Source organism: Adiantum capillus-veneris, chromosome 4, assembly GCF_014529385.1.
Source record: "Adiantum capillus-veneris isolate H3 chromosome 4, ASM1452938v2, whole genome shotgun sequence".
Taxonomy (NCBI): domain Eukaryota; kingdom Viridiplantae; phylum Streptophyta; class Polypodiopsida; order Polypodiales; family Pteridaceae; genus Adiantum; species Adiantum capillus-veneris.
This window is the reverse complement of record NC_140934.1, coordinates 171,713,672-171,726,891: the sequence shown is the minus strand read 5'-3', so window position 1 is coordinate 171,726,891 and position 13,220 is coordinate 171,713,672. Positions and strand designations below refer to the sequence as shown.

The 13,220-nt window shown below is 46.4% G+C and overlaps 2 protein-coding genes across 2 annotated transcripts in view; both read left to right on the top strand.

Annotated features, from left to right (window-relative positions):
- LOC147460356 (calreticulin-3-like) overlaps positions 1-13,220 on the top strand; it is a 104,168-nt gene that overhangs the window by 16,890 nt on the left and 74,058 nt on the right. The gene's annotated exons all lie outside the window — the stretch shown is intronic.
- LOC147460358 (uncharacterized) lies at positions 2,365-10,507 on the top strand. Its single transcript, XM_086510034.1, has 3 exons — positions 2,365-2,417; positions 6,887-7,490; positions 10,322-10,507. The coding sequence occupies exons 1-3, from the start codon at positions 2,365-2,367 to the stop codon at positions 10,505-10,507; spliced, it is 843 nt and encodes a 280-aa protein (XP_086366160.1).

Sequence of the window (13,220 nt, the reverse complement as noted above, 5' to 3'; positions counted from 1 at the left end):
CAAAATCTGACCACATCGCCGAATGTGGCTCTCACACAGATGGTGCTCCTAAAGCATAAGGAGATCAATCTCTCCTCCCACAAGGCAACGCTGAAGCTTCTGACGCAATCGGCCCCGTTGAGCTGAAACTGGGGCCCACCTAGTCCCTGCACGTTCCATGAGATGATCCTCATGGGGAGCGAGAGAACAGATGCTGCCGCAGCAGCTAGACGGGCTATCTTCGAGGCTGGCTTGGATGGGGAGTAATCCGCATCCGAGCGTCCTCTAGATAGGCGTGACTGCAGTGAGTGCCTAGCCCAAGCCCAAGCAGAGCGAGCCGTGTGTAAAGCAACCTCCTTTGTCCAGGAGTCCTCATGACTGTATACATAGCAGTGCAAACACTGCGTATCAGCAAAGAAGTACACCACAATGTGCCTACATTCTGCTGAGTCTGGGGGTGTCACTGCAAACTTGGCCAATGGCCACAAAGTCTGCAACATGTCTAACTCCAAGTTCTCCCATGTGGTGAGAGAACTCTAGGACCTGTGTATGCAACCATCCCAACACTGAGTCGAGGGTCCACTCTGTTTCGGTCCTGCCATAGAGTGGGAAGGAGAAACCAACTGCCGAATCCAAGGCCTCTGTCCCCCTAGCGGCAAGGAACAAAGCATGGACCTTGAAGCAGGCTGCCTCATGGTCTGCTGAGGGATCGCCGAGAAAACGAGTGAAGTCGTAGTCGAAGAAGTCTCAGCGGCGCCGGATGTCAATGCTCGTCAGACCACGAGGGATAGCTGCAAGGGAAGATGTTTGTATCTACAGAGGGGGCCGTAAGAAAGGCTGACCCTCTCGCTAGGCGACTCGTGGCAAAGGCGCTGCCAAGAGATCTCCTAGCCGTTGGAGAAGGCCCTGCCCCCTGGGTCGACTGTGGAACTGGAGTAGGAGGGGGGGGGAGAAGAGGGCCTGGATGGGGCAACAGAGGTAGAGGGGCGAGGTGGAGAAGCGACAGGAGCAGAAGGCGGGGGGGAGGATGAGGAAGAGGGGGGGAACTCTAGGGGGGGAGAGGCTGTCGAGGGTGAAGCGGAGGTGGGGGGCTAGAGCAGGGATCTCCTCCTGCTCAAGAGGACCAAAGCGGTTCCCGGTAGGAACCCACTGCTGCTGAGTAGGTGCCTGAGGGCCACTCTGAGTGCCAGGCTGACGCTGTGGCCCCTGTCGTCGTCTACCACAGGCCTGCTGTCACCCCTCCTCCGCTGGAGCCCCAGGCTCGGAGGGTGGCTCTACATGTGTGCGCTGTCGCTGACTGTGGCTGCGGGCCAGCCCTGGCAGGTTGGGGCTGAGACTGTGGTGCAGGTCGCGGCCTCCTCCGTGGACAGGCCTTCACTAGATGGCCCATCTGTCGACAAATGAAGCACTGGTTCGGAAGGCCCGAGTACTCCACACTCTGTCTAAACCACTGCCACTCACTCGAGGCAAAAGGATAACCTTCGGGAGCGTGTGGGTGTCTCTGACCAAAACTCGAACTGAGGGAATGCCAGCCGCCTTGGCAGCTACTGATGCTGCCGTACGAGGTGTCTCCAGGACAGTCCCAATGGCTGAGCCGATCCTGGATAGAAGTGGTAAGTACTCCCTCCGTAAACCCGGAAAGCAGACCGAGATGGGGATGTCTGCCTCCTCTACTAGAACATCCGAAGCTGGGTCAAAACCATGTCTCCACTGTCGAAAGTGGGCACGTGATGCTCGGATGGCCAGTGGACTCATAGCTATGATCTTGGACGCCATCTCGGAGGTCTCAAACTCGACCTGATAGTAACCCCGTCCGAGAATCTGTACATCCAAGATCTTGCCCACCTCTGCGAGAAGGCGGGCCTGGAGAAGGTCTCGCAGCTCTCCTCTGCTAGGTCGGGTGCCGAAAATCTTGCAGATGACTGAAGTCGCCTGCAATCGCTCTACCTCTGCGGCAAGGCTCGCTTGCTCTGTCGGCGAGAGAGCAAGTCGAATAGTGGGCTCAACTGGGTCGGGCGAGGGGGCTTCGGGCGAGTCTCTCTGTGGCGAAGCTGAAACCTCCATCTGTGTCTACTGTTGTGGCGTAAGAAGAGGGTGGTGGGAGGACGCTGCAAATAGGCACGCAGAGCACTGCCCCAAGGGAGACTCAGTGCTGAGGGAGCCGATTTGCAGGCAGCTGTTGGGATGAAAAAAAAACACAGGCGGGCGGGGGGGGGAGGGACAGCGGGCTGGGGCGGCTAAGGCGGGAGCGCTGGCAGCAGCGGGTGGGGACGGCAGGGGCGGTAGTGGAGGGCAGGCAGGCAGGCAGCGAGGGCAGGCAGGGAAGCCGGGGGGGGGGGGCGGGGCGGGCAGCGAGGGCTTGCGGGCAGCGTTGGGGGGGGAGCGATGGCGCAGCGAGGGGGAACAGAAGCAGCCAGCGTAACATTTGCTGATCTTCGGTATCTAGCTAAATTAGTTCTTGACGTTGTGACGTGTTTTTACGAAATGATGCAAGCCACCCCAAAGACTTTGGAAAGGGTTTTTTAATGCTTTTGGGTCCCTTATATGTAAATAAAGCATGCTTTTACAAAGTGTACAAAGGCGGTGTGTGCCAGCTGTCTCTACGCATGCGGGCCAGTTGTGCGGGGTGCATAGTTTTGCTGTTTTTGTACATAGACGTGTTGAGACTTGAAAGAGTCACATAGTACTTGAAAAATATGAACAAAACTGAGTTTTTATCAGCTTGAGGTCGTGAGTGAGTGGGGGATTTGACAGAGGAAGATCTAGCAGCAAGAAGCCCTGATTGCCGCGAGGGATAGAGGCGTTTGGGAGTAGAGCAGCCTGTCTTGCTAGTCGAGGGCCCGATGTGGTGAGTTGAGAGTGTGTCTCTCCTCAATGGGCTGATGAAAGTGGGTGCTTAGCTCTGCATATTGACCTCTCTTCATCTTGTTTTAAGGTATGGTGGCTATGGTGTGTGCAACTCCTTGTGGTGCAGCTAGTCGAGGATAAACTATGTGCTGCAATGCCTTGCTTGTACATATATCAAAGGGCAAGGTTTCCCCCAAGTTTTCCATCACTTTTTTTGATTTTTTTTGCTGAACTTTGTGGGTTTTCAAATTAAGCTTGATTTGAGTGGGTTTTGGTCAAGCTATGTGTATATATGGGAGCGCCTATGGAAGCCCTACTAGCACATGAAAGGGCGTTTGAAAAGAAGTGAAGCTCTTTGAGTTATGGTCAAAAGTGCAGAGATTTCCATGGTTTTTTTCTCACTTTTTTCCTTGATTTTATTGCTTCCTTGGTGTCTTTGAGTGCAATGGAGTGTAGTGGGAGTTGTAGCGGTGTAGAGGGAAGCTAATCGGAGCTAGTGGAGGCTAGTCGAGGTTGAGTGTGTGTCAAATTGAGAAAATTAGTGAAAGAAGATCAGCCCATATTATCTGGAGAGAGCTATACTCTTCATCCTCTTTTCTTGGTGTTGGTTTGAGGTGTTGTAGAGGCCAGTCCCCCAATCCTTCACATAAACTGGTGCCCCCACTGAGGAGAAGAGAATCCTTCTAAGGGGGTTTTGATCTACAGATTGGCATCCATTTGAAGATCAACTCAAGGACTATGGCGGGAGATGGGTATGAAGTTTTCAAGGGTGGAAAGGAGAAGATGTGGACAAGTTCATCCGAAGGATCGAATTGATTGCATTGAAGAGCAATAGGGATGATGGTGCATTCAAGGTACGTTTGGTGAGTTTGCTACTTGAAGGTGAAGCACATGAATGGTATGAAGATAGGCTTGAAGGTGGTGTAAAGGGAGATTGGAATCTTCTTTCTCATGCCTTGAGAGAAGAGTTTGAGAAGGAGGATGATCCTGAGTATTTGTGGAGAGAGCTAAGCAAGCTGCAACAAGGAGAACATGAAGACATCAATGTGCACATAAACAGGTTTGAAGCTTGTTGGAGAAAGATCATAAAGGGACTTGAAGAGAATCAAATGCCCCCTGATTTCTTGAAGAAAGATAGGTTTGTGGTTGTCTTACATCAAAGCATTAGAGACAAGGTGGAACTCAAGGACCCAAGGACCTACAATGAGGCAATAAAGGTTGCTAGAGAGCAATGGAGAAAGAAGGTGAGAAGGCATGAAATGGCAAATAGGGAAAGAGAAGCAAATGTACATCAAAGGGATGGTTATGTATCAACAAATAATGTGGTCAAGCCTTTGCCTTTGGATATGCATGTTGAAAGGGAAATCCATGTAGAAGCTCCAAGAGTGGACAATAGAGGACAGGAATCCTTTCACCAAGACATTCAAAGATTGACAGAGCAAATAAGAAACCTCAACCTTGCTATGCAAGCTATCCAACAACAAGTAAGAAGACCTCAAGGAGAACGGCCTCAAAGGAATAGAGGTGATAATGTGATGTGTTACAATTGTGGGGAGAGAGGGCATATATCGCCCAATTGCAATCAACCAAGGAGAGAGCCAGGAGGTATATATCCTATCATACAAAGACAAATAGGTAATGAAGGCAATGTAAATGGAAATTTGCAACCTCTCCAAGGTCAAGGACTTGCACAACAACAGGGACAAAATCAAGCTCAAGCACCTCCACAATTTAACGTAGGAATTTTGGAGGCAGTTGAGGAGGGAGATGAAGATGATGAGGTTGATGTCTTTGCAAATAAGAGAACAAGGGCACAAAAATCAGGGAGTGAAGGCCTTTTCAAAGAGGAAAGAGCAAGGACAAAGCCAAGGAGAGATGTAGATAAAGGCAAGGCACCTATGGAAGAGGCTGAAAGTAGTAAGCAGGCAAAGGTAAGGGCAAGAAGAAGGAAGATAGGCATGGATGATTTTCAGCTTGGGAAGGGTCAATCAACATACAATCTCTTAGAAGAATTGAAGAACAAGAGGGCCGACATATCATATGGGCAACTCTTGCATTTGAGCTCAAGTATGAGAAGGCACTGGCATAAACTAGCTAGTGTTAGAAGGGTGAAGGTAAAGACATGCAATGCACATGTAGTGCAGCTTCATAAAGTTACTGATGTTTTGCCTGTGGTTGATGCTTGGATACATGGAAGGAGGGTGAATAAGGCGTATATGGATGGTGGAGCCCAAGTGTGCGTTATGATAGAGGAAACAATGCAGCAATTGGGATTGCACCTCACAGGCAAATCCTTGTTCAGTGTGAAGATGGCAAATAGTAGTAGAGTGAAATGCTTGGGAGTTATTCATGACTTGGAGCTTAATGTTTTGGGTCAAAGGGCTGTCATGGACATTCATGTGATGCCTGCAAAGCTTGGGGCATATCCAATTATATTGGGTAGACCTTGGTTGATTGCTATGAGGTCACGGCAGGACTGGTACAGGGGATGTATTGACCTCTTTGTGGACAGGCCTAAAGAGAAGAGGATTAGATATGATATGAAAACATGTAAGGTGCTGGAAATTGATGATGAACCAGCTATGCATCAAGATTTATCGCCATCCACTTATGACATGTGTGACAGTTCTTCTAGTGCATCCTCTACATGTACTGACGATGAGGTTTATGATCAAAGTCTTCTTGATCTTGATGTAGATCTTTGTGGGATACATGTATATGATGAAAATTGTGATAAAGGGAATGCTATGAGATCAGAAAATGACCATGGGGCTGATCATGAGCCGAATGTACCAAAAGCTGAATTAATGGATATGCTTGCAGGTGACCTGACTAGTCGAGAGAGAGAAGCATGTGATGCATTGTTTGATAAGTATCCTAAGTTGTTTGCCAAAGATTATGCTCAAATGAGGGGAACAAAGAGCGTTGTTCATGAAATAAAGCTTAAAGAAGGTGCAAAGTCTGTTGCTCAAAAGCTAAGGAGATTGGGCACCATTCAACGAAAGGTATTGGAGATAGAGGTGAGTAAGCTTTTGCAAGCTGGTTTTATCTACCTTGTGGATGATGCAGAATGGGTTTCCCCTGTGGTTATAGTTCCAAAAAAGGGAAATATGTGTGGACTATAAGCCATTGAATGCGGCAACAAAGCGGCATCACTATCCCCTTCCCTTTCAGGATGAGATTTTGGACATTGTTGCAGGTCATGAGAGATATTCGGTATGTGATGGGTTTAGTGGGTATTTTCAAATTGGGATTGCATATGAAGATCAAAAGAAGACCAGCTTTTTGACCCCATGGGGAGTGTTTTGCTATAGGGTGATGCCCTTTGGCTTGATGAATTCTTATGCGAGCTTCCAAAGTTGGATGGACAAAGTATTGGGGTCTTACCTTGGAAGCTTTGTAAAAGTCTTTATGGATGATTTTTGTGTTTACAGTGATAGAATGCTTCATGTAAAAAATCTTGATATGGTGTTTAAAAGGATTGATGATGATGGGGTCAACTCAATCCTTTGAAATGTAAAATTGCAAGAGCTAGAGTGATACTTCTTGGCCATGAGGTAAGTGAGAATGGGATAGCTCCAGATCCTGCAAAAGTGGAATGTTTGCTTATGATGGAGAGTCCTAAAAGTACAAAGGAATTGGTGAGTTTTGTACAAAAGCTAAGGTACTTGTCAAGGTCTTTTCGTATGCTTGTTGAATATGTGTACCCTTTGCAAGAAGCAACACAAAAAGACCCTTTTCTTTGGACTGAGCATGAGCAAACAACTTTTGAGGACGTCAAGGAAAAGCTATCTACATTACCTTTGATGATGCCTCCTTGTTGGGATGAAATGTTTTACTTGAGCTTGAGCGTGGGTGAGCATGCTATTGGTGCAGTATTGATGCAAAAAGGAAAAAAGCAATCTTATATGAGGCCAATTTACTACATAAGCAAAGTGAAGAATGATGCACAAAAATCTTGGCATGAGATCGAGCAATTGGTTTGGGCATTGGTATATGCAACAAAAAGGCTGAAATCTTATCTTATTTGTAAGCCTTTTGTGGTGTTAACATCATGTAGTTTATTGCCTCATGCACTAAGGTATCCTGGGGATAGTCCTAAATTGCAAAACTGGATACTTAGCTTGCAACAATTTGACACGAGCTTTACTAAGGAGGATAGTGTGAGAGCAAATATGGCGGATATGCTCACTTTTAAAGAGATTCATGCAAGGAGTGAGTTGAAGAAGGATTTGGAAAAGAAGATAGCACCAAGTCCAACTATGCATGCGGAGCTTCAGGATGTAGAGGGTACCTTATACTTTGACGGGGCTTTCAAAAGGAGCATTAATAAGGGCACTATTGGTTATATATTTGTGGATAAAAATGGCATCGAGTGCTGGTTTGGAAGCCAAGAAGTGGATGTAAAGAGTAATAATGAGGTTGAGTATGCAAGCCTCTATTTGGGCCTGGAAGAATGTGTCAAAAGACATGTAAGGAGGCTTTTAATCAAAGGTGATTCTATGTTGATTGTGCGGCAAGTTCAAGGTACCTGGAAGGTAAATCAAGAAGGCATGAAGGGCTGGTTTTTCAAAGTGAGGAAGTTGTTAAAGTCTTTTAATTCCTTTCAAATATGGCATGTACCACGAAATATGAATGTAAGGGCTCATGAGTTGGCGGAACAGGTGTTCACAAAGGATGTGCATGCGGTGATAATTAGAGAGCCAAGGTATCTTGGAAGGGAATCCCTCCATGAGGAAGAACATGTGTTGCAAACGGGTTTTGCAAGAAAGGGATTGGCTTCTCAACAAAGGCATGCAATCACACGAAGAGCTATGAGGTATGTTTTGATTGGAGAGCAAATGTATCACAAGGGGGCTGATGGTGTCATGAGAAGAGTTCTCTACCATGATGAAGTTTTTGATTGCTTAAAAGCATGTCATGAGGAAGGATGTGGAGGCCATTTTGGAGTGGAAATTACAAGAAGGAAAGTATTGAATGCTCAACTTATGTGGCCAAGTATGAATAGGGATGTTGTGCATTGGTGTAGAAGCTGTCACGAGTGCCAAATATATCAAAAGAGAAAGCTGATGCCTGAGCCTTTGAGACACATTGTAAGCTATGGACCTTTTGAGAAGTGGGGTGTGGATGTAATTGGTCCTCTTCCAAGCACTAGAAATGGGAAGCACGACATACTTAGTGCAATGGATTATATGACAAGATAGCCAGAAGCAAAGGCTAGTAGAGGGGCTACAAGCAAAGATGTATGCAGCTTTATCTTTGATTGCATATGTTGTAGATTTGGAGTGCCGTTGGAGCTTGTAAGTGATCAAGGGAAAGAGTTTAGGAATGATCTTATCACTGAATTGGTGGAGAAATTGGAGATCAAACATAGGTATGCGACTCCTTATCATCCACAATGCAATGGGTTGGTGGAGGCATTCAATGGAGTTTTACAGAAGATATTGTTCAAGCTTGTGGAAGAACATCCAAAAGATTGGGATATGTATTTGGAGAGGGCATTGTGGGCATGTAGAGTGACTCAAAAATCATCCACGAGATTCACTCCATTTCATTTGGTATATGGAGAAGAGTGTGTTATGCCGATTAATATGATGCTTCCTTCATTGGAGTTCATTTTGAAGCATAGTTTGGTTGAGGAAGAGCATGTAAAAGAGAGACTGGCATCTATGCATAGCCTCTTGTTGGATAGAGAAAGTGTCATTAGATACTATGAAGACTTGGGAAGAAGAAGGGCTGATGTATTCAATGAAAAGATAAAGGAAAAAGGGCTATGTGAAGGCATGTTGGTTATGAGGTATAATAGTGCTTTGGACAATACCTTTCAAACAAAGTTCAAGGCAAAGTGGGAAGGTCCTTTTGTGGTGCATAAGGTGTATGATAATGGAAGCTATCAGCTCAAGGACTTGGATGGAAAGATGCATAAGGCAAGAGTCAATGGGATCCGAATCAGGCCTTATGTGACCAGAATCATGTGATGAAGCAAGAAATATACATGAAACACTTGAAAGTGTTCCATGCTTGTTGGGGGGGCAATATGTGAGGTGTTTTTACGGAATGATGCAAGCCACCCCAAAGACTTTGGAAAGGGTTTTTTAATGCTTTTGGATCCCTTATATGTAAATAAAGCATGCTTTTACAAAGTGTACAAAGGCGGTGTGTGCCAGCTGTCTCTACGCATGCGGGCCAGTTGTGCGGGGTGCGTAGTTTTGCTGTTTTTGAACATAGACGTGTTGAGACTTGAAAGAGTCACTTAGTACTTGAAAAACATGAACAAAACTGAGTTTTTATCAGCTTGAGGTCGTGAGTGAGTGGGGGATTTGACAGAGGAAGATCTAGCAGCAAGAAGCCCTGATTGCCGCGAGGGATAGAGGCGTTTGGGAGTAGAGCAGCCTGTCTTGCTAGTCGAGGGTCCGATGTGGTGAGTTGAGAGTGTGTCTCTCTTCAATGGGCTGATGAAAGTGGGTGCTTAGCTCTGCATATTGACCTCTCTTCATCTTGTTTTAAGGTATGGTGGCTATGGTGTGTGCAGCTCCTTGTGGTGCAGCTAGTCGAGGATAAACTATGTGCTGCAATGCCTTGCTTGTACATATATCAAAGGGCAAGGTTTCCCCCAAGTTTTCCATCACTTTTTTTGATTTTTTTTGCTGAACTTTGTGGGTTTTCAAATTAAGCTTGATTTGAGTGGGTTTTGGTCAAGCTATGTGTATATATGGGAGCACCTATGGAAGACCTACTAGCACATGAAAGGGCGTTTGAAAAGAAGTGAAGCTCTTTGAGTTATGGTCAAAAGTGCAGAGATTTCCATGGTTTTTTTCTCACTTTTTTCCTTGATTTTATTGCTTCCTTGGTGTCTTTGAGTGCAATGGAGTGTAGTGGGAGTTGTAGCGGTGTAGAGGGAAGCTAATCGGAGCTAGTCGAGGCTAGTCGAGGTTGAGTGTGTGTCAAATTGAGAAAATTAGTGAAAGAAGATCAGCCCATATTATCTGGAGAGAGCTATACTCTTCATCCTCTTTTCTTGGTGTTGGTTTGAGGTGTTGTAGAGGCCAGCCCCCCAATCCTTCACAACGTATGAGTTTGGTGATCTCTGTCCATGTGAGAGATAGGGAGGGTGCATCCAAGGAGTACTGGAATGGAGGCAATCTATCCATGGACTGAAACCATGATGTCATGTGCCCATACCAACATGCTGTGTCACCTTGCAGTGCTAGCTGTCGGGATGACTCCACGGCTAGCCGAGTGTATCTGTCTCTGGGAGGTCCCATACACTGTGGATAAAGGATACTGACCTAGTCAAATGCCTCGACCATGAGGGGTGGGGCGGCTAGCTCGGCTCAGATAATCTCATGTGGCATTGAGGCCTTAGCCTGAATCATCTCCATCCATCCGTGCCGCCAGGTCTACCATGGTGGTCTACTGAAGGTCCCCATATCTGAACACGGTAAAGCATAGCTGAAGCCACTAGAGTGTCAAAAAGCCAGAGCTGGATTTTCAGGGTGAGGCTCCTCTTGATCAGCAGTGGACTGCCCATTGGCAGCATGTTAGACTGGTAGTCTCTTTCAAGAAGAGATCATGTGTTGACCTTGTTTTCGCTATTGAGGAGGCACCACTTTGGAGACTATGGATTTGGCAAGGCAAGCCCCTTCTTCAGCTGGACTGGGATCTTGGAGAGTGGCACTAGCCTTCGTTGAGTGATGTGGGAGCCCCTCTATCCTTTTTTGAGTACACAGTCTCCCTTGGGATGAGGCTTCTTTTGCAGACTCGGCATCCACCTCACCGTCCACACATGTAAAAGGTGTGGGAGGATCAACGCATCCTCCCAGCTTTCGAGCAATAGTTTTTGGCATGCATCCGGACCTTCTGGATCTGCCCCGTAGGATATGTTTTTTCATGTGGATGATGCACATGTTGGATTGCGTGTCGGCACTTAATCAGTAGTCATTGGTCATGATTCGACTTGTCATAGATGCACTTTGGAGTTTGAGTCCTTGAGGCATTGTTTCTGACAGTTTGTGGATTGCAGTTTGTTGTTTGTTGATTAAAGTCGCGGCATCCATGATGGGTTTGTGACGTGGGGGGCAGTTGCATGGCTTTTCAACCTGTCACACCTCTGTTGCCCAGTCACCCCCCCCCCCGCACCATCTTCCGTCACATTCTTGCCCTATCCCACCACCTCCTGCCATATGCTGCCACACCCTCCAAGCTTGTACAGAACTCGTAGTTGTTTTGCTGCAGCGTATGGTACTTCGTTCTCATTCTCCCCGGGTTGAGAGGTGAGAAGGGGAAAGGTAAAGGTAAAGGTTTTGGCCTAAGGTTTATCTTCATCGGCTCACTCTCAGAGTTTTATGGCACCTTCAATGGCTATTCTAGAAGATCTTCAACACAAAATTGGTGATCGAATCAATGTTCTCTCTCAGAGAGGGGTCGTCAGCAGCTTGGTGGGATGCTCCTACGTTGGAGTCAACATCCGAGAATGGTTCTCATGCACTCTAACTGGCTCGGATGAAGGCAAAGTGGAGGAGATCATCTTACTAGGCAAAGGTACTTTCATTGCTATCTTTTCTTCAAAGGAACTTGCGTTATTGAAGAAGATGTCAGGTTCTGAAGTATCCAATAAAAATATCTTTCTGAGAGCTGCCCGCACAAAGTTGGTTACCAGATTTGTTGGGGCAGATGGGTTCTTTCTTTGGCACCGATTCTGATGACGGAAACTTTTATGCGAACAAGAAGATTTTTTTTTACAAAGCTAACCAGTATGACTTTCTCAAAGATAAAAGCAAGAAAGTCCGAGAGTTTAAGGAAGGTGGCCACTCGATCAAGTTTGATACTTTTTCAGGATACTCAGATGCTTCGAAGGCTTTGTCTTTTACAGCAGTTTGACATCGCTTTCGCGGAAGGACGCTATTCAGAGCACTCCAAAATTTGGAGAGCTGCCTCTTACTTTAAGAGAAATGCTCATACTTGGTGGTCCACGCTTCTTTTAAACAAGATTGTGCCAGTTAAATGGCTGAAATTTAAGAAGCTTTTTATTTCTTCTTGGTTGACGCAAGAATATGAACGAGATATACGAAATGCTTGGAACCATCTTCGGATGACCAAGAAAGATACAATCAATGCTTATTGCGAAAGATTCTGGAGCTCTTTTCTACCCGCCTCTTCATTCAAGAAGATCTCGTTCAGAGAACAGATTGAGCGGTTTACCTTGGGTCTACCTACAGAGATCCGAGATCACTGCTTGGAACAGAAGTCAGCTTCTATTCAGGAGTTGATGAGTCATGCGAAGCGGGGCTTTGCCATTCACTCTGGCAATCTGACCTACCCCACAAATGAGGCCATGACACAACGAGCCGAACAGACTTCTGGGAATGAAAGTAGAAGAAAAAGAGCAAGCCACAGAAAAAGGATGCACGACCCAAGCTTACTCCCGAGGAGAGAGCTCGCTTCATTAGAGAGGGGAAGTGCTTTGGATGCGGGGAACATGGACATATCTCCGCGAAGTGTCCTAAAAAGGCACAGAAAGAACAGAATGATAAAGATGACGACAGGCCTGAGAGTTCGAGAGCAGCTGAGGAACGTGGCAGAAAGGGCAGATAGAAAAGCAGAACTGGTACCATATGGCGTGGAACTTGCACCGAATCTAATGAATGAAAGTACAAACTTTGCTGCTTTTAGGGCAAAGTGAAGGATCTGGAAGCTCTTTTGAAGGAGCCAAGGCCAACTTCTTTTCACTTGGAATTGGTGGCTCGATTTGGAAATTACGCCTGAGAGACTGACGCCATAGGCGGAGGTAGTTCCACTGGCACCCAGATGGGATGTTGCCATTACACCGAGCATTGGCAACCTTCGTGTGCAATGACAGGGGTGTTCAGGGCACGTGAGTGACGTTCTACTCAGGATCCCTTGGTACCACAAGAACTACGTTGTGGTTGACTATCGGGCCGAGAATGCAACTTTGATAAATGAAGGGCTTAGAGATTGTACTTGATGAACTTCAGTTTCTTACTCATTCTTTTGGGAGAGCACTGAACGATGGATAAAGGTTGAATATGTTCTGACCTGATGAAAAGAACGCCAAGATTTTTCTCTACACTCATGCCGATTGCTTTTCAGAGGGCCTGAAGATCAAACCATTGATCTGATACCTGGAAGCACGCCACCGAATCGGCCACCTTACCGTGTGAGCTGAGTACAAAATGAAAAGATTATGAACCTAGTGAAAGACCTCTTGGAAAAGGGTCTTGTCCAGCCTAGTACTTCACCGTATTGCTCTCCAGTGTTGTTGGTTTTGAAGAAAGATGGATCTTGGAGAATGTGCATCGATTATAGCACTCTCAACGAAATCACCATCAAGAACAGATTTTCGACTCCTAGGATTGATGATATACTCGACAGGT

What these genes read in the sequence shown, in the direction of transcription:
- LOC147460358 (XM_086510034.1), top strand. Translation starts at nt 2,365, where the DNA reads ATGGCGCAGCGAGGGGGAACAGAAGCAGCCAGCGTAACATTTGCTGAT. An exon ending in GTAACATTTGCTGATCTTCG is followed by an intron (nt 2,418 to 6,886) that starts GTATCTAGCTAA and finishes AACATCATGTAG; the next exon opens with TTTATTGCCTCATGCACTAA. An exon ending in CTCATGAGTTGGCGGAACAG is followed by an intron (nt 7,491 to 10,321) that starts GTGTTCACAAAG and finishes CTGGATTTTCAG; the next exon opens with GGTGAGGCTCCTCTTGATCA.